The sequence below is a fragment of the Gekko japonicus genome, unplaced genomic scaffold (assembly GCF_001447785.1).
Source record: "Gekko japonicus isolate JY-2015 unplaced genomic scaffold, Gekko_japonicus_V1.1 scaffold56, whole genome shotgun sequence".
Taxonomy (NCBI): Eukaryota; Metazoa; Chordata; class Lepidosauria; order Squamata; family Gekkonidae; genus Gekko; species Gekko japonicus.
In genome coordinates, this window is record NW_015169779.1 from 2,015,131 (window position 1) to 2,036,506 (window position 21,376).

Sequence of the window (21,376 nt, forward strand, 5' to 3'; positions counted from 1 at the left end):
AGCATTCCGTGTGCCTTGGTGTTTGGTCATGCCGGCCACATGACCACAGAAACGTCTTCGGACAGCGCTGGCTCTTCGGCTTTGAAACAGAGATGAGCACCGCAACCCTAGAGTCGGACTCGACTGGCTTTCGAGCAAGGGAACCTTTACCTTTACTTCTAAGATAGGTTTTTAAGATCTATTTTAAACTCTCGATTTGTTGTACTGCAAATTTTAGGATGGAACCCGCCCTGAGCTCACTTGCGGGGAGGGCAGGATCAACATCAAATTAAATCACTAAGTAATAACTCAGTCGAGGAAGCCACAAAGGCCCTCAGTTTGCAAGACCTGAGCAAGGCTGTTCAGGATGGGACGTTTTGGAGGACGCGGATTCAGAGGGTCGCCATAGATAGGAGGCGACTTTATAACACTCAACGCGTGCGCACACACATTAGGAAGACCCTCCTCACCCTTCAAATGTTAATTCCACCACGTGATACGAGCTAAGATTTCGTTGCACCAAGGGAAGTTAATGGCCAATGTAAAGTGTAGATAACACAGACCAAAGAGTGCCCAAGTAATATACACAAAAGTGAAACGTTTACGTAACAAAATAACACAATGCTAGCCAGGAATAACAAGAAACCACATATATCAGTAATAGCAAAATAACATCGTGTAATACACAAGTACATAAGTAGTCCCAAAGAAACAGAAGACACAGGGACGAAGACTCCGGATTTCAATCTTCGTTTCGATGGCTCTTCTTCAAAGCCTTCGTTTTACTTCATAAAGAACTCATAGTGTACAGAAGCCTTCAGAACAGTAAAAGGTAAAGGTTCCCTTGCTCGAAAGCCAGTCGAATCCGACTCTAGGGTTGCGGTGCTCATCTCCGTTTCAAAGCCGAAGAGCCAGCGCTGTCCGAAGACGTTTCCGTGGTCATGTGGCCGGCATGACTAAACACCAAGGTGCACGGAACGCTGTTACCTTCCCACCGAAGTGGTACCTATTTATCTACTTGCAATTTCTTGCTTTCGAACTGCTAGGTTGGCAGGAGCTGGAACTAGAGACGGGAGCTCACTCCGTCATACGGCACACTCGGGTCTCGAACTGCTGAACTACCGACCTTCCACAGCCTGCAGTTCAGAGTCTTAACCACTTGAGCCACCGCAGCTCCTTTCAGAACAGTATATACAGGCAAAAATCCAATCCTTATATTAAAACAGTCAAAACCGGGCACTCAATCAGCAATAGAACATTTTCTTGTATAGTCTGTGTCTTCTGTTTCCTTGGTACTACTTATGTACTTGTGTATTACATGATGTAATACACAACGAACCTAAACAGCATGATAAAAAGTAAAGACATCACCCTGCCAACAAAAGTCCGCATGGTCAAAGCAATGGCATTCCCAGTAGTCATGTATGGCTGCGAGAGTTGGACTATAAGGAAGGCCGAGCAGCCAAGAATAGATTCTTTTGAACTATGATGCTGGAGAAGACTCTTGAGAGTCCCTAGGACTGCAAGAAGATCAAATCAGTCAATCCTAAAAGAAATCAACCCTGACTGTTCCCTGGAAGGTCAGATAATGAAACTGAAGCTCAAATACTTTGGCCACCAAATGAGAAGGGAGCACTCACTGGAGAAGACCCTGATGCTGGGAAAGATTGAAGGTCAAAGAAGACGGGGACGGCAAAGGATGAGATGGTTAGACAGTGTCATAGATGCAACGAAGATAAAATTGAGCCAACTTCAGAGGACGGCGGAAGACCGGAAGGCCTGGCGGGATCTGGTCCATGGGGTCGCGTAGAGTCGGACTCGACTGTATGACTGAACAACAAAAATTACATGATGTAATTTTGCTATTACTGATATATGTGGTTTCTTGTTATTCCTTGCTAGTATTGTGTTATTTTGTTATATAAATGCTTCCCTTTTGTGTATATTACTTGGGCACTCTTTGGTCTGCGTTATTTATACAGTGCTTGCTTGTTTCATGATTTCAGTGTACTGTGTTATCACACTCGTTTTCCTAATGTACAGTGTAGCCCAGACTGACACACTTCATTCTGTATCCCTGTTCCAGATTCTCAAGGAGGATTCCCATCAATTCCTTAGGAAATACAAATTCTTCAGCGGCAAGACAACTTCTGTTTCAGTGCAATTTATCACTTGAAACCACAAGGGGTCGCTGTAGCAAGGAGGGTGATTATTATTATTTTTTTGCCGCACGGGCACACGTGCCTGGGAAAAAAAGTTTCCTTGTCAACAGAATGAATCTATTTCCCCCAGCCAAAAGTGAGGAGGTTCAAAGTAAAGGTGACTCCTCTGAATGTTTAAACATACATCATTTTAGAAAAAAACAAAGCAAAACGGGAACAAGACAGAAAATAGTGTGCGGTCCAACGGACTGTTGTGCCCGCTGTGCTCCTGTGGTATTTCCCCACAAGGCTATCATTAGAAATGATTTATTATTTCCATTATAAGTTACACAGGAAGTTAAACTGTCCTTCGCATTTCGACCGGGATATTTTCGCTCTAATAATGGAGCTTTCGTCTACAATAAAAATGTTAATTTGGCTGTAGCTGACCTTGCCTTGAGGTGGGTCAGCTCTCGAATCCGTGCATCTTTGCGAGCCTTGCTGCAGCCCCCCTCCCAGCACTGAGGCCCAAGCGGGTGGCTTTGGAGAAAGAAACGATGTGTAGGACCCACACTTCTCATCACCCATTCCTTGCTCTTCCCAGCTGACTTTCTTTCTTTCTTTTTGCCGTCAAGCTACAGCCGACTTAGGGTGACCCCGTAGGATTTTCAAGGCAAGAGAAGTTCAGAGATGTTTTGCCAATACCTGCCTCACGACCCTGGTATTCCTAGGAGGTCTCCCACCTATTTACAAGCCAGTGCCAACCCTGCTTAGCTCGAAGATCTGATGAGATCAGGTCAGCCTGGGCTACCTGGGTCAGGGCGACTGTCTGCTTACAGGATTCCATTGCACTGCATGCACACGAACACTTATACCCAGTGTCGTGATCGCCGTTCCTCCCAAGTCCCGAATACCCGGTTGCCGTTGTGAGACCTCCTGCAGCTTCGAAACAGGCACCTCAGAATGCGAACGGGCTGTGTATTCAGTTCATACACCAGCTTACGTTCCTGGTTTGTTCGGTCGTGCGCACCCTCTCTCTCTCTTCCTCGCCACGATCCGTTCCAGCTTCCTCCCCGGTGCCTTCCGTTTCTCCACTTTATTTAGTCTCACAATCAACATCTGCTACAATTAACAATCTCCCCCATGTGTTTCCCATCCACCCTGTTCTCTAGTGGTGTTTTCCTGTTTCACGTGTGTTTCTCTCTGTATCCCTACTCCCTGTGTCCCGGCCTCAGGATCTTGGCGGTGTCGGGAAGTAGCCTTCCTCGCTGGACTCCACACAAACGGCTGGTAAAGGTCCCCGTATTCTCACTCGAGCTCGTCCCCTCCTGGGTTTCGAACCATGGTCTCCCTGGCCCCCAAATGTGGCTCCCGAACCCCGTTCCTCTGTGGGTGGTCTCAAAGAAGTCGGCGCGAGTCGCGCCAGTCCCGCCGCAGCGGCCGATATGGCCGCGGCAGAACCCGCGGCGGGACACCCAGAATGAAACTTTGCTAGTCTTCAAGGTGCCTGTCATGATCTGGGCTGTGCCACCAGAGGCCTACTAGGCCCAGGGAGCCTGGCTAGCGGTAAGGGAGGCTGGGCCTACAACCCCCAGAAAGCCTTGGGAAGTTTTGGCACCGATTTTGACCAATAGGGAAGAAGAGGGCTGGGGAATATAAGAACTGGTACAAGAGGGAAAGATGTTCTTCTTCCCAGGGAACAGAGCCAGAAGGGACTAAGGCTGCTGTGGAGAAGTGACCCTCATCCAGAGGGAAGGGTGAATAGTGTCTAAGGCCACTTGATAGTGAGCTAGGGACAGTATATACTTAGACGCGTTAGGGCATTTGATTTCTTTTCTTTTCACCCACTTACTGTTTGTTTGACCTCCTACAAAATAAACTATTTTCATTGTTCACTCTGCCTGGTCCCCACGCCTATTATTTAGCCAAAAGGGAGGTCTAAAGGCCTGGGAGGGTGCTCTGGGCCTTCTCAGAGGAGCCTGGAACCAGAGTGGTGGCAGCGTCAGGTGATACCCTACCTGAGCCGTGACACTGCCCCTGGACTCAAACTTTGTTCTGCTGCTTCAGACCAACACGGCCGCCCCGCCTGAATCTTCTCGCACTTCTGCGTGCCTTTCACTGGCTGCTCCGTTATCTATGGGGCTGCTCCCCAATGTGAAGGCTTCCCTTGCTCCAGCCTGGCGCGGAAACAACACTCGCTCCCTGCAAAGGGTGGTCTGCAAAACTAGGAACCTGGTTTGGAGGACACACGCTTCCTTCCCCAAGCACTGCCTAAGAAGGACCATCTCACCGTGGCGGCTTCTGGGTTTCCAGGAGGCAAGGAGAGCTAGTGCAAGGGTCCGGGCTGGGAAAGCCCCCTGAAAGCTCTTCCGGGGTTCTCACTGTTCCCCCACCAACATGGTCAAGGGAAATTTGTGCAGGAGATGGGAAGAGGAAGGGAGCACCCCGGGAAGGGTCCCCGTGCCGAGGTTCACAAGGAACCTCAGACTAAGCAGCAGGCCCTTCTTTTCATTTGAAGAAGAAGAAGAGAAGAGATTGGGTTTATACCCCGCCCTTCACTACCCGAAGGAGTCTCAGAGCGGCTTACAGACTCCTTTCCCCTCCCCTCCCCACAACAGACACCCGGTGAGGTAAAAGAAGAAGAAGAAGAGATTGGATTTATACCCCGCCCTTCACTACCCGAAGGAGTCTCAGAGCGGCTTACAGACTCCTTTCCCCTCCCCTCCCCACAACAGACACCCGGTGAGGTAAAAGAAGAAGAAGAAGAGATTGGATTTATACCCCGCCCTTCACTACCCGAAGGAGTCTCAGAGCGGCTTACAGACTCCTTTCCCCTCCCCTCCCCACAACAGACACCCTGTGAGGTAGGTGGGGCTGAGAGAGCTCTGACAGAAACTGCTCTCTTTCAAGAACAGCTCTTATCAGAACTACGGCTTGCCCAAGGCCATCCAAGCCAGGTGCAAGTGGAGGAGTGGGGAATCAAACCCGCTTCTCCCAGATTAGAGTCCACCCACTTCACCACGACACCAAACTGGCTTACACCAATTTGACCTACCTCTTCTCATGACCCATCTACCCCATTTTCCTTCAGCCTCTGATTTTAAACCTTCATGTATGGTCTCAGTCTTCACTTCTGTACCATGAGTACCAGAGAATGTATGCATGTTAGAAATAATAATTATGCATTACTTTTCACACAGAGATAAAACTGCACCATGAGTGACTAGGTTATCATAATACCTGCAAGAAGCAGGCGCTGACAAGGTGAGGAAACAGACTGCCGACAGGCGTTTCCCCCTCCCCAACCAATTGCAAATATATTTTGGCCCAAACACCTTTTACCAGCCAGAGTGAGAACTATACAAATTCTGAATGCGGCGCCTTTACAGTTCGGAAACCGTCAATGAAGTTTTCATAACATCACGTTAGTCGTGCCGCTAACTCATATGACAGAAAAGGACCTCGGCGACAATCTAATCCCTGCGGACCACCGTTGCTACTGTTTTAAGAAAGCGGCTACCTCAAAAATAAAAAGTGGATGGGAAAAATGAAGAAAGAAAAAAAGAAGCCGGCTTAGGAAAACTGGCTAGCTAGACAGCTAAGTGACCATTGCTGATGCAAAGAAGTTCCACAGTGTTAATGCTCAGACAGGCGATTGGGAAGAGCTGAGGAAGAGAGCCCCCCCCCCCCGGTCTTCCAGTGGGACTCTCCTTCATATGCCGGCACAGGACAGAAGCTCACTCTCAATCTACAGGAGGTGGCAGCGGCTACAAGCATGGACGGCTTCAAGAAGGAATTAGATAAGCCTATGGAGCAAAGGTCCATCAGTAGCTATTAGCCACAAGGCATAGATAGGATCTTTCAGTCTGGGGCAAGGGATGCTCTGTATTCTTGGTGCTTGGGGGGGCGCAACAGTGGGAGGGCTTCTAGTGTCCTGGCCCCACTGCTGGACCTCCTGATGGAACCTGGTGTTTTTGGCCACTGTGTAACAGAGTGTTGGACTGGATAGGCCACTGACCTGATCCAACATTGGCTTCTCTTATGTTCTCTTATGTTCTTATGCTGCTGACCACTGCATACACCCAGCCATTTAGCACCCAGGCGACTAGACACAGACACCTACCGAAAAACTATGACCTACCTAAGAATCTTGCCTCAACAGTTTCACAGGAACGATGAGGGCCAATTCTCACATTTCATGGCAATGTGGGACGATCATCGAGTGACGACTTTAACATGGGGGAAAACCTTTGTGTAATGGAAGCGATAAAGACGCATTCCACGTGACGGAAGTTGCACTGAAGTGGCTTGAAGATACACAAACCAGGATTAACGGATTCGTGACTCAAGTTGCTCGTCCATTTATAAAAATAAGAGAGATGCTGAGTCATATACAGCAACCAGGCTAATGTGACCATCACTGCCACCGCACGGCATCGACATAAGAGCACTGCATGTTCAAAGTCCTTTTGCATATACCAACATCAGTAAAGTTTACAATAAGCCTGTCATCTTTTGTTGTTGTTCAGTCGCACAGTCGAGTCCGACTCTTCGCGACCCCATGGACTAGATCTCGCCAGGCCTACCAGTCTTCCGCCGTCCTCTGAAGTTTGCTCAACTTCATGTTCGTTGCATCTATGGCACTGTCTAACCATCTCATCCTTTGCCGTCCCCGTCTTCTTTGACCTTCAATCTTTCCCAGTATCAGGGTCTTCTCCTCCAGTGAGTGCTCCCTTCTCATTTGGTGGCCAAAGTACTTGAGCTTCAGTTTCATTATCTGGCCTTCCAGGAACAGTCAGGGTTGATTTCTTTTAGGATTGACTGATTGGATCTTCTTGCAGTCCAAGGGACTCTCAAGAGTCTTCTCCAGCACCATAGTTCACTAGCTCAATATTATTCTCTCTTCCCAGGGGGCAGGGAAGGCTAGCTGCTTATCCGGCATCACCTAGGGAGAGCACAGCAGAAGCGAGATTGGCATCAGGCATTTCCTGGATCACAGCTCAAACTGTTGTCGAAGGCTTTCACGAGTTGCTGTGGATTTCCCGGGCTGCGTGGCCATGGTCTTGGCATGGTAGGACCTGACGTTTCGCCAGCCGCTGTGACTGGCATCCTCAGAGGTACAACACAGCTCAAACTCTTTGCCGCTGCATAAACTCCTCTACAAGAATCCTCCACGTTTTATTCTTCCCCAGATTCAACTTCCACCCTCTTCGTTTCTGGAATGAAAACGTGTTGTGGGAGACCACCACGACAGCTCGCCTTTCACCAGCCTATCCTGTTTAAGAGCCAGGAAACTAGTTATATACACCTTGGATGAAAAGGAGAAGCCACGGCTGGCGAGAATCCTGAAGCTGCCATGGAAACAGGCAGAGAAAGCCGGACAGGATCACGGGCAAACTCCCCCACTTCTATTGCCTATCGCCTCTCTCCTGAGCGGCTAACTTCCCTTGCTCCTTCACACACACACTCCCCGGGAAATTAGCTGCCAAGGAGAGAGAAGAGAAGCGATGATAAACAACTAAGGGAGCACTATGGCCTGTGTATGTAAGATGCCCTCTGGCATGCTCTCTTCTGTCTCGGGGGAAGCCTTCAGAAGTCTCAACAGCCAGGCATCGTCCACATGTACGAACAAAAGAGATGACCGAGGAAGCAGAGTGGACTGTATCACTTCAAACTGCAGTGTGTGTGTGACCTACGAATGCTACGACACATAAGAAACACTCTCTGCAAACAAATAACTGCAGCCTCAGGGATAAAGATTCTGGCCCAGTCCATTCCCCATTCTCTTTACTCCTTGCAAAAAGGAACTTTCTACACAGAACATTTAAGGTTCAAGCCCAGCAGCCCCTTCGAGTACAAAAAGATTTTCAGGGGATAAGCTTTTAAGACTCAAAGCTCCCTTCTTTGGATACATCGTATCCAGGGGTCATTTCCTGCAGGAGCGCACAGGAGCGGAGCTCCGGCAGTAAGGAGCCCAGGGGGCGGGCACATGCAACAAGCCCCACCCCCTGCTCCCAGCAGCCCTCAGTCGGGCCATGAGGAGCAAGAAGCAGCCAGGTATGTTGCAGAGCCCCCCGCCCGCCCGCCTTCAGGTACAAGCTCTCCCTCCTCCGCGAGGACAGATCTGCACGTTCCCCCCCCCAATAGCTAGCAATCCAAAAGAGTCCAGTGGAGCCTGAGCGGTGGGTGTTGCCTTCTGACACTCTTCCGGTGATGTCAGGGATGTGTGGCATATGCAAATAAGTTATGCTAATGAGTTATGCTAATGAGCCCCTGCACCTCTTTTTCTACGAAATGACCCCTGGTTGTATCTAATGAAGGGACCTTTGACTCTCAAAAGCTCCTGCCCTGAAAATCTCGTTGGTGTCTCAGGCGCCCCTGGGCTCAAATCCAGCCATCCTGCTGCAGACCGACACGGCGGCCCTTTGGAGCTTCCTACAAAAAGGGACATTCAAGAACACGTTCGGTGCCCCAGTGTGACAGGGAACCCGTCCCCCTTGAGCACCTCACTGCGAAGGCCTCTGGGTCTGGCTTCCACAGGACGAGGAGAGGACCAGGCGCTCCCTACAAGCAAGCACACACAGAGATCCCCATTTGCTGCAGAGGCTCAAGAACGAGGCCTGCATCTGACACAAACCCCTCTTACCTGCTGAATGAGGTGCATGCACTTGGAGGACTGGACTCCATACGCGTTGTTGACAATGTGAGGGATGTCGTGCTTCGTGCAAATCTCTGCCAGTTCTTCCAGTCTGCAAAGGGGGGAAAACGAAATTTGGGCACAGGTGATCAACAACAGAAGTGTCCTAGGAGAAACTAAAAACGGATTAAAAGGGAAAGGAAAGTTACTCACTGTCCAGGCTTCGCCCTACTACTGAGGGTGGGATGAAACCCAGAGTTGCTGAGACTGGTCTACACAGCAAGGGGCTTATGACAGCCCAGGGGAATGCCTGGCTTCTGTTTTTAGCTCGCTGACTACCGCACTATATCTCACACTGCTTCTGCAACTCCCATCAGGTGCCAAAATTGATGTTCAGTATGTCCCGGGGGGGGGGGTAGGGATGGGCTAATAGGCTGAAATGGACGCAAATCATTTCAGTGATCCCTGTTGCTCCCCCCCCCCGCTTCCCACCACCAGCTGCATGAGCCTCCTGACAACCATGTGGAGGGTCGTGGGAGGGTCACCGAGGCGAGATGGCACGAACTTTGGTTTGTGAACCATGACCCAGGTGATTTCATCACAAAATTAGGTTTGTGACGAGGTTCGTGCCCATCCCTGGGGGGATACTGTGTAAGACAGACAGAGTTTCAGCGGCCTTTGGATCTCAGCCACTACTGTGTAATTCCACTCTCAGCTGATTTGACTAACATCTAGGAAATGAGAGTAAAAATTCTCAAGTTTGGCTAAAGTCTCAAATGTCTACTTTTCGAGAATACTTATTTTGAAAGCTTTACTTGAACAATTGATAATACCAACCATATTCACATATTAATCCCTTTTAAAGACAATCAACAGAAAGTCTGGGTACACAAGCACATTTTAGCTAGCCCCTGCAATTTAGTCCACGTGGTACCTGCTGGATACCTGTGTGGAAGGCATTCCATCATTCCTTCAGTATGCTGTTTGATTTTAAAATCACTCCCCTCCCCTCTGACCCATATTCCTTTCTCAATACTAGCTGAGAACACAAAATCTGGTGCAAAAGAAATTAAATAAATCCAGAATATAAAGCCTTTCAGCACTCGGCTGTAAATTCGATCCGACTGAATTTGGTGGCAACTAAAATAATTTTTACCTCACTCTCCCCTAGTTAAAGTCAACCAGCAAGCTTCACACACATTGTAGACCAGGGGTGGCCAAACTCCAGCTCTAGTTTAATGTTAATAAAAAGCAAATTTGCATACTTCCCAGTAAAACCGTGTGTGTGATATTTGTTCATGTCTTGCGGCTCTCAAACATCTGACGTTTATTCTGTGTGGCTCTTACGTTCAGCAAGTTTGGCCACCCCTGTTCTAGACGCTAATCCCAGCAGAGTATGGTTTGTTTCCCAGTTCTGTAAGAATGGCACAATTATGCCTAATGTTTATAGGTCGGCCTTGCTAAGGAGGCACAAAAGGCTCAAGGAGAAAATAAGAGTATATATAAGCAAAAAGCCTATGTAGCACAGCAACAGGGCACTGGACATTGCAATGAAAACTAGGGAATGAGGGAACCTGTAAGGCACATGATTACACTTGAAATGGTTCCTTAAGCTTTAATGAACTCACACGTACATTATTTGTAAAAAGAACTACTTCACTATCCAATCACACAGAGGTTCTTAGGGTAATATTATATTCATTAACTATTTACATACAGAAAAAGCTATCAAGATAAAGGATATGAAGCACTAATAGCAAGGAAAGAGATAAACATGTATTACATATCACCAAAAATTCATAAAGGGCTTTTCTGCATTCTCAATTTCCTTGCTTGTAAGTTCCTGCTTCTTTGGTGGAGGAGTTTCTGTTCCATGTGTCTTTTGCTCCCTCTAGTGGTTAATTCGATTTACACTAGCTAATGTCTGGCATATTTCCCTGCGAATTTAAACTGCATGTTTTTATGTGGACATAAACCACTGTAATATTGAATCGACCAGTAGAGGGAGCAAAAGACACACAGAACAGGCCTCCTTCCCCAGGAACCGGAATGGACAAGTGAGGGAAATGAGAATGCAGAAAAGACCAAAGCCAAAGAAATTATCCACATTCAAATCCAAGAGAAAATCTGGCACTTAAAACATGCCCTACACTTACAGCTGATTGACAAGGCCCTGTGTGCAAGGCCTGGCACCTCTTTCTGCAGACTGAGTATACTATACACCTGGAGGTTGGAAACCCTATACATAGCTGAACCCAGTGGCTCTGATGTGCATGACAACTACACATACAGGGAACTTTCATTCAGTTCTATAAACTGAAGAATGCTCCATGAGCACCCCCCTTGATTCAGAGCAAACAGAACAGCCCCTGTATAGGTAGGGCACTGATGCCTCATCAATGCGCTGCCCATCTCTGGATGGCATCCTACAGCTTTCACATCTAGTCCCAATCTATTGGCATCAGTCTCTTACACAAGCCCTGTTTTGCCTCTTGTAAAGACCGTGCAGATTCTATTTAATCACACTGCAGCGTGGGGCTGAGAATTAAGGGCTCTCAGCTAGGTCTCCACCACCGAAATCTCCACTGCCAGTCGATGCACGGCCCCGCTACGTGCAAACACAGAAGACTCGGGCACTGCCTTCCGTCCCTGAACAGCCACCTAGCCAGACAGTATTTCTTATTTAACTAGGATCAAGGTCCGTTGCAGCAACAATGCAACGGCCTCTAGAAAGGTGGGGGTTGGTCCTCTGTGCCTGGGCCATGTCGGAGCACACAGAGGCCATGTCGAAGCACGCACGCACACACACCCGTTTCTGCTGCGAAAAGGAACCAGAGCAGGCGGGGCTGTAGCTTTGGGGGTGGGCTTTTTAAATTCTTATTTCACAGTCCCTTTGGCAACGTTGAGGTCAGAGGTTTCTGTGGGGCCTCTGTGCTCTGCTCAGTGGGGGAAACCCCAGTTTGAGATACCTCAGCGGTGTCTCGTTCGGCTTCCTGGACAGGTGGGGAGAGAGAGGCAACCGTTGTGCAGCGAGCCGAGTGGGCTGCTGCAAGCTTTGGGGCCTTGCTCGGGACTGTCGGTAAAGCAGTTTGCTAAACTCTCGGCTGGGCGCGGCGCTTGGGTGTTGTGGGAGACTTGCAACGCCTCCTGCAAAGGCATGCCGGCGGAGGGGCAGAGAGAGGCGGTAGAGAGGGGCAGCGTCTCCTGCCATCTCCACAGACCCCGGTGTCGAGAGCGACCGCACGGGCAGTCAGTGGCTCTCTAACTGGATGAGTCCCGCGGGGCGCCTCCACCGCGGCCTTTTTTCTCGAGCCACCTCATGGCCAGGACCCTCTCCCTTGCTGTCAGTGCTGCCTGGCCACTCTACTGGGCCACCTCCCTCCCTCCTGACTGTCCGCCGCACCTCCCTCTCTTCTATCCTCTCAGCGGGCCGCGCGGAGGCGATGTCAGTGCCCGGATAGAGAAGGCCAGAGCAAGGCAGGGTGGGGAGCCGCCGTCTCGCTTCTGTCAGGCCCCCCTTCCGGCCACGGTCCGGTGCTGCGGTGGCCTCGCTTGATCGGCCGGGTGCGGGAGGGAGGCGCAAGGAGGCCTTGTCCAGAGTGTGGCGAGGAAGAAGGCGGAGGCACAGGCCAGGCTGGCTGGGGCGGAGGGCGGCAGCAGGGTGCGGCGAGGTCAGCCGGGCCGTCCTCCTGCCTCCCCGCCACCATTTGGCGCGTAGGGAGTAAAAACGTGGCTGCCTCGCCGCCTCCACCCGCCAGAGGGTCCATCCCGTCTGGTGTCTCCGTGTACAGTGAGGGCGAGAGGCTGGCCAGGGCTTCTGTGGGCGGGACCCCGCCATGCACCCAGCCAACAGCGGCAGCACCTTTTGAGTGGTGGCTCAGGGCACCAACTGACTTGGCAGGGCGGGGGGGTCAGAGAAGGCAGCCAGTGGCCATGGTCTCCATTGTGAGTGGCAGGTCTTGCACCCAACTGGAGAACACAGCCGGCCATCTCCGTCCGACAACAGTTACAAACACAGGTCAGAATCCAAAGCACCGTCAGGCACATTTCTGGCTGCCAAACTGAATGGGCTTAAACACACTCTGTTGAACTATGAAGCACAAAAGCCATAAGCTGGACAAAGATACGGATTCTCCTGACCAATAATTAGACGGGGACTAAAGCACCAGGAGCTGCGGTGGCTCGAGTGGTTAAGACGCTGAACTGCAGGCTGTGGAAGGTCAGTAGTTCAGCAGTTCAAGACCCGAGTTGCCGCATGACGGAGTGAGCTCCCATCTCTAGTTCCAGCTCCTGGAGGCAGCTTCCCCATCACGACCCTGGTCTTCCTTGGAGGTCTCCCGTCCAAATACTAGCCAGGGCCAACCTTGCTTAGCTTACAAGATCTGACCCAAAGAGTGATTAACACATGGAATTCGCTGCCACAGAAGGTGGTGGCGGCTACAAGCATGGACGGCTTCAAGAGGGAATTGGATAAATATATGATCCATCAGTGGCTATCAGCCACAAGGTATAGATAGGGACTCTCGGTCTGGGGCAAGTGATGCTCTGTATTCTTGGTGCTTGGGGTGGGGCAACAGTGGGGAGCTTCTAGTGTCCTGGCCCCACTGGTGGACCTCCTGATGGCACCTGGTATTTTTGGCCACTGTGTGACTGTCAGGTAGCTGCCATGCTTTCTTTGTTTACCTTCATCCCCAACCCTTGCGCATGCGTGCATTCTTGCTTTGCTTTGCCATCTCCGTGGGTAACTTAAGGGAGGCTCGCTGTCATCCGTGAGAACTGGCTCAGCCAGACAGCGCTATCAGCGCAACCTTGACGAGAAGGGAGGGCTTGAGTTCCACTATCGGTGTGAATATTTCTGCTCTCAAGAGGTGGGGAGGGTCTCCTGTTCATGATGTAATGTCCCGCCGGGAGAATTCCCGTGTGAGTGCTTGAAGTTCATTTGCTTAGCTAGTTGAAGCATCAGAGTATATGTAGCAAGTCCCTTGCACTAATCGTTATTCCTAACAATGTACCTGTAGCACTTGACAACAGACCAGTATTCCAATAAAGCATAACTTTTCCTGAAGAGGGAGTTTGGACCTGCTTGCTGTTGATCCTGACAGTGACAGAGTGTTGGACTGGATGGGCCATTGGCTTGACCCAACCATGGCTTCTCTGATGTTCATATTCTGACAAGATTGAGCTAGCCTGGGCTAACCGGGTCACGGCTAAGGACATAACACATAGAGTTTTTAAGAAAATACTTGATATAAAAGATATAAAAAGTTATTTTCTAAGGTTACTGCAAATCTTGTTGGAGAAGATATATGTGCGCCATTCTGGGGCTGACAGAAGACTTTTTAATAAAGAGGCCCTTCTAATACCACTGAATAGTTTAAATTCGCCGTCCAGGGAATAGAACCGGCCCCAACAACGGACTGGAGGGAAAAGAGAAAGCGGCAGAGGAACAAGCGGTAACCGGCTGTGGTCTGAGATGAGGCCATTTTTATTTTCAGAGCTTGTGATCCACGTTAATAAATCTTCCAGCCCAGCTTCGGCATAAAGACAGAATTATTAGTCCTCGCTTTATACTTTCTTACGACATACCGACAGAAATTTATATCAAATCAATATATTCACAATAAATTTCAAATTCAATTTAGACTAGCCAAAACCAACTTACAGTAAATTAAAAAAACCTTACTCAGAATTTGAACTTTGTGACTGTATTTTTGATTACAAACATGCCAAGAGGGACACAGCAACTTGCAAAAGTACCAGCACAACTTGAGACAGAACTAGACGGAGAGGACACCAAGCCAGCAAGTAAGCACTGCCATTCACTGCCGACGGCCATATTCACGGCCGTGAGCTTAGATGGCTTTAAAAGTGTCAGCAAGCTGCCATTCTGTTTTCTGTGACCTCTGTGTACATATCCTTTCCCTGTTACACCCGGCTTGTTTTCTATCATCCTGCTCCTGCGTTGGAATGCACAAGATAACTGCTGGAGGTTGTGTGGGGGAGAAGATGCTGTAATGCTTGCCTATTGCTTTTCTCATGAGTACTGCACCTGTGTTTTGTCTGATGTTCTGCCTGGTTCCCATGGACTGAGCGCGCAACCGTTTCATTAGCCCGCCAGCGGGAATGCTATTCATTGGATCTGTATCTGTTTGAATTTCCTTTATTATGCTTGACCTAACTGTGTATCCCCAGTTCTAACAAAGAACGTGTTTGAGTATGTCTTCAACGCTTTGAAATAAATTTTGCTTTTCCTAAAAACGTGGATTTATTCTCGATGCTTGGGGATCCAACATATTGTTAGAACTCCCTTTCTCCTATCGTTCCGAATCTGGCAAGACCATGAGCGGAACTGAGGGAAATCTACTTAACACGGAGGGGGACTCAGGATCGGTCCCACATACCTCCGCTTCTTTGGTGTTCACGACTGCAGCCTCGGTGGAGGGTGCCGTGGGGGGAGCGATTCCCCGCCTGCCTGAACATCTGTCTTGGCCGCCTCCGACCCCTTCGCACTGGGGTCCGCGGAAGACTCATCAGCAGGATGACTGGACTATGTACAACACTCAGGGCACCCGTGAGGTGTACTCCCGTCGGGGGAGCGGATTACGTGAGAGTCTGTTTGACAAGGGATTGTTCCCGGAGCCGGGGACTACCTCGGAGAAGGGGAGTTCCAAGCAAGACCTCGAGGAGTGGATGTTCGAGCCATCGGGGCCGCGAGGCCACGCAGAAGATGAGGAGGGCACCGGAGCCTTCCAAACGGAAGAGGACTATGACCCACCCCCGGACTATCGACCTCGGGACCCCATCCCGGAGGAAACTACCGGGGAACGACTAGCAGAACTGGAAGACTCGGTGAGAGACTTGTTGCGGGCATTCCAGGATGTGATGGAAGGTCTGCCGGGAATGATGGACGTTAGAATGGCTAATTTCCTTGACGCACACGCCGCGCAGCAACAAGTTGCTCCTGCACCGGGATTTCCCGCGCCGCCGATGCCTGCTCAACCGCTGATGGGACCACCGCTGCAAGCACCGGGAGTTCCGAGCCGGGGACTACCTCGGAGAAGGGGAGTTCCAAGCAAGACCTCGAGGAGTGGATGTTCGAGCCATCGGGGCCGCGAGGCCACGCAGAGGATGAGGAGGGCACCGGAGCCTTCCAAACGGAAGAGGACTATGACCCACCCCCGGACTATCGACCTCGGGACCCCATCCCGGAGGAAACCACCGGGGAACGACTGGCAGAACTGGAATACTCGGTGAGGGACTTGTTGAGGACATTCCAGGATGTAATGGAAGCTCTGCCGGGAATGATGGACGTTAGAATGGCTAATTTCCTTGACGCACACGCCGCGCAGCAACAAGTTGTCCCTGCACCGGGAGTTCCCGCACCGCAGGTGCCTGCTCAGCCGCCGACGGGACCTCCGCTGCAAGTACCGGGAGTTCCCGCGCCGCAGGTGCCTGTCCAGCCGCCGGCGGGACCGCCTCAGCAAGGGCCTGTGCAACAGCCGATGCCGGGGGGTCCGCCGGTGCCGGGTCTGCCGCCACCGATGAGGCCAATGCCAGCGGGGCCACCGGTTGGTCCGGGTCTCCCTCTCAGGGGAGTTCCGGGTCAGCTGGGACCGTTGGTACGGCCTCCATGGCCCAGACCCAAAGATCTACTGGAGGCTACCTTTGACGGCAACCCAGATGAACTCGCTTTCTTCACGGTGAGAGTGCATAAATTCGTAGAAGAGAGCCGACACCTGTTCCGAAATGAAGCTGGTCTTATTGATGTCATCTCGGCAAGACTAAAAGGAGACGCCGCCACATGGTATGTTGGACTGCACAATGACCGCGGTCCGGAACTTTTGAATTTGCGAGCATTCATGTGGGCGCTGCGGGCGAGGTTTGAAGATGTCAACGCGAGCCAAAGAGCTAAAGCGTTTCTCCGCACCTACCGCCAGAATAAGAAGTCGGTTCGCGAGTACACACTGGAATTCCACAAGCAGGCAGCAAAGCTCCGAGACTACCCTGATCATATATTGGCTGAGATGTATCGATTGGGACTCAACGCAGACATCCGAGAAACGGTTCTGAAGACTGTCAATCCTGTCTCCCTGATGGCCTGGACCCAGGAAGCTGAAAATGCAGAGGATCGGCTCACCACCATCAAACTCGACTTGGCTGCTACGACCAACAGACCCGCCGCTGCCAGTGCCTCCAGACCCAAGACTCAACGCCTGTCGGAATCGGCACGAGAACTACGTATGAAGATGGGGCTCTGTCTCAAGTGCGGGGAGAAGGGGCATTTCGCTGTGGATTGTGGCAGCCGTCAGGTAAAAGACAAGCCGCCTACTCCAAGCCCGAAGACACCGCTGACGGGGAAGAAGGGGATGGCTAAACCGCGTTTCTCCAAAGCTCTGCAGGCGGCCCAAGGCCTGGAGGGAATCGAACCGTCTGCTGCCGAGTCAGAAGAGGAGGTGGTGGCTGAAACGGCGGAAAACGACAACGGCCTGTTGTGAGAGGCGCAAAACGACACGGCCATTCTAGCTCTGCGCCCAAGGTGGTGAGAGAAACCCCTTCCCTGTTTTTCGTGACTGTCTCGTTAATGAATCCGCTCCTGGGGACCCACGTTAGGGTGAGAGCGTTGATTGATTCTGGGTGTGGGAGGGATCTCATCAGCCCTAGAGTGTTATTGGCACTGGAAGCGGGGATAGTCCCCTTGAAGTCTCCCATCATTTTTACCCAAATGGATGGGGCACCCATGGAACCTTGTACACACGAGACTATGGCTTTGCGGTTGGGGGCTGGCGATCATTGGGAATCCAGATCCTTCATTGTTACCCCTAAATCGCAGTTTGACTTAGTACTGGGGAGTCCCTGGTTGTTTACCCATGACCCTTACATCTTGTGGGAAGAAGGGGTTGTCAAATTTGTGTCGGCTAAATGTGTAGATCACTGCTGGTTGGACTCGTGGGGGGACCAGCCGACCGCACAGTTCCCCTGCGGCGCTTTGCAGCCGGAAGAGTTAGCTTCTTTGCCTCGAGAGTATAGAGACTTGGCGAAAGTGTTTGGCGAAGATGAAGCTAACGAATTGCCCCCCCATCGCTCTACTGACTGTGCTATTGAACTTTTGCCTGACTGTAAATTACCTAAAGGTAAAATCTATGCGATGGGGCCGGCTGAGAAAGTTGAACTGCGGAACTTTATTGATAAAAACTTAGCCCGAGGTTTCATTCGCCCGGCTTCCTCCCCTTTCGCCGCGCCTGTACTTTTCCGAAAGAAGAAAGACGGGGGGCTTAGATTGTGCACTGATTATAGGGGTCTGAACGCTGTTTCTTTGTCCAATGCCTACCCCCTCCCGCTAATCAAGGACTTGGTAGCTGAGGCCACCAAGGGCAAAATCTTCTCGAAACTTGACCTCCGAGATGCATATTTCCGTGTGCGCATTCGGGAGGGGGATGAAAGTAAGACTGCATTTAATACCCCTTTGGGGCAGTTTGAGTACCTCGTTATGCCCTTCGGGCTTCAAGGGGCTCCGGGGGTCTTCATGAACCTAATCAATGAGGTCCTACATGAGTTCTTGTTCAAAGGAGTGGTCCTTTACCTTGATGACGTGTTGCTGTACTCTCAGGACCTCCCGTCGCATATTAAATTGGTGCGCCAGGTCCTTAAGCGACTTTATGAACACCACCTGTTTGCAAAGCTGTCAAAATGTGAATTCCACAAGACATGCATTGACTTTTTGGGTTATCGCATCTCTGGGGGGAAGGTGGAAATGGACCCTGCTAAAATACAGGCTGTACTTGACTGGGAACCCCCCAGGACCCGCAAACAATTGCAAATGTTCCTCGGATTCGCCAATTTTTATAGAAATTTCATCCAGAATTTCGCTCAAATTGCCCTTCCTCTGACTGATTTGCTAAAGACCAAGGGGAAGGGGTTTGATGCTACGAAACCAGGCGCCCCGCTTAAATGGTCCCCTGCTTGCGCAGAGGCTTTTGAGAAACTTAAACTGATGTTCACATCTGAGCCAGTGCTAGCGCGCCCTGATGAAACTAAAAAATTCATTGTCCAAACTGATGCCTCGGATGTGGCAATGGGGGCCGCTATTTTGCAAGAAGGGGAAGATGGTCGTTTACACCCCCTCGCATTTGTGTCTAAAAAGTTTTCTGACGCTGAACGAAACTGGGGGATTTGGGAGAAGGAGGCATCAGCGATCCGGCTGGCTCTCTCCACTTGGAGGCAGTGGTTGGAGGGGGCGCAACTGCCATTTGAAGTCTGGACTGACCATAAAAATCTGGAAATGCTGAAATCCCCCCGTTCTCTCAACGCTAAACAACTTCGTTGGGCGGACTTCTTTGCTAAGTTTCGATTCACTCTTCGTCATTTCCCTGGGACGGCTAATTCCCTGGCTGACGCGCTCTCACGCCTCCCACAACATGACAGTCAGCGTGAAATCATCATGGACTCTGTTTTTTCCCCCTCCCACCTGGGGGGGGCTGTGGTCACCCGTGCGCAAGCGCGCTCGATTCCGCGCTCTGATGAAACTTCGCCTTCCCTTTTCCCTGGGGGGGGGGGGGCTGGGTCCAGAAATATATGTCTGCTTTTACTGCTGATGATGATGCCTCCCTGAAAGCGTTGCCAGATTGTGTCCGTAGCCCTGAAGGTCTGATTTATTCTGGAGACAAACTGTATGTGCCTATTTCAATGAGGAGGGAGGTGATGGAGTCTGCTCACGGTTCGAAACTGGCAGGGCATTGGAGTTTTGTTAAATCTCTGCAACTCATCCGCAGACAGTTCTGGTGGCCACAGATGCGCAAAGACCTCTTGACTTTTGTTCGGTCCTGCCAAACCTGTGCCTTGACTAAACCCAGAGTGGGCAAGCCTCCTGGTCTTCTGCAGCCACTCCCTACCCCATCGAGACCGTGGGAAGTGGTGTCCATGGACTTTATTACTGACCTCCCTGCGAGCAAAGGGAACACTGTTATTTGGGTGGTTGTTGATTTATTTTCTAAGCAAGCTCATTTTGTGCCTTTTCCTTCCTTGCCTACAGCTCAGAGGTTGGCGAAATCGTTTATGTCTCACGTGGTGAAAATTCATCAATTACCTGCTAAATTAATTTCTGACAGGGGGACCCAATTTGTTTCTAAGTTTTGGAGGGAACTTCTTTCCATTTTAGGGGTGGAACAAGGGCTCAGCAGCGCGTATCATCCTGAGACTGACGGACAAACAGAACGAGTTAATCAGACCCTGGAGCAATATCTTCGTTGTTTTACTAATTATCAACAGAATGATTGGTGTGAATTGTTGCCTCTTGCTGAATATTGTTATAACAATACTGTCCATAGCTCCACGGGCATGTCTCCTTATAAAGCTGTTTCTGGTTACGACAGCCCCCCCTCCCCTTCCTCGAAGGGATGGGGGAACGTCCTGTGGGGGGCGCTGATAAATGGTGTATGTCCTTGCAAAATGCATGGCCTCTGCTATGCCAAACGCTTGACGCAGCCAAGGCTGCTTACAAGACCCAGGCAGACAAGGGTAGGGTGGTGGGGTTTGATCTGAAACCTGGGGATCTTGTGTATGTCTCGACCAAGAACATTAAGATGCTGCGACCTAGCAGGAAATTGGGGTGGAAGTTCATTGGTCCATTCAAAGTGCGTAAAGTCATAAATGATGTGGCGGTTGATGTTGTTTTGCCTAAGAATTTACGTGCTCTGCATTCTGTTTTTCACATGAGCCTGTTGAAGAAGGATCCTGGCCCGTCTCCCTGGAGACCAGCAGTTACTCCTCCTCCACCTGTCATTTTGGAAGGGGATGAACATTTTGAGATCGCTGATATCCTTGATTGTAAATTGAAACGTGGTAAACTCTGGTACCTTATCGAATGGGTTGATTTCGGTCCCCAGCACCGCGAATGGGTGGAAGAAGGGGATATTCGGGCCCCTTACCTGATCCGTAGTTTCCACAAGAGGTTCCCGGACAAACCGGGAGGTCTCCCGCCCAGCCCGGGAGATCTCCCGCCCGACCCGGGAGGTGTGTTGTAAGTGTATTTTAAGGGGGGCAGTATGTCAGCAAGCTGCCATTCTGTTTTCTGTGACCTCTGTGTACATATCCTTTCCCTGTTGCACCCGGCTTGTTTTCTATCATCCTGCTCCTGCGTTGGAATGCACAAGATAACTGCTGGAGGTTGTGTGGGGGAGAAGATGCTGTAATGCTTGCCTATTGCTTTTCTCATGAGTACTGCACCTGTGTTTTGTCTGATGTTCTGCCTGGTTCCCATGGACTGGGCGCGCAACCGTTTCATTAGCCCGCCAGCGGGAATGCTATTCATTGGATCTGTATCTGTTTGAATTTCCTTTATTATGCTTGACCTAACTGTGTATCCCCAGTTCTAACAAAGAACGTGTTTGAGTATGTCTTCAACGCTTTGAAATAAATTTTGCTTTTCCTAAAAACGTGGATTTATTCTCGATGCTTGGGGATCCAACAAAAAGCCAGATTCGTGGCTACCTGCAATTGATGATTAAAGGGAACCTCAAAATCCACAATAAAGCTCTGAATTCTAGCGCTAGGAGGCAACATCAAATGAAGGGCTTCTATGCCATTTGTTGACTCACTAGGGCAATTAATTGGCCACTGGTTC

At 50.4% G+C, this 21,376-nt stretch overlaps 1 protein-coding gene across 1 annotated transcript in view; it reads right to left on the reverse strand.

The window, feature by feature from the left end:
* The window catches only part of SEPSECS (Sep (O-phosphoserine) tRNA:Sec (selenocysteine) tRNA synthase), a 56,466-nt gene that overhangs the window by 15,353 nt on the left and 19,737 nt on the right, over window positions 1–21,376 (reverse strand). The window contains exon 5 of the mRNA XM_015416757.1: window positions 8,767–8,869. Coding sequence (XP_015272243.1) covers window positions 8,767–8,869 — 103 coding nt within the window. The remainder of the gene's footprint in view (window positions 1–8,766; window positions 8,870–21,376) is intronic.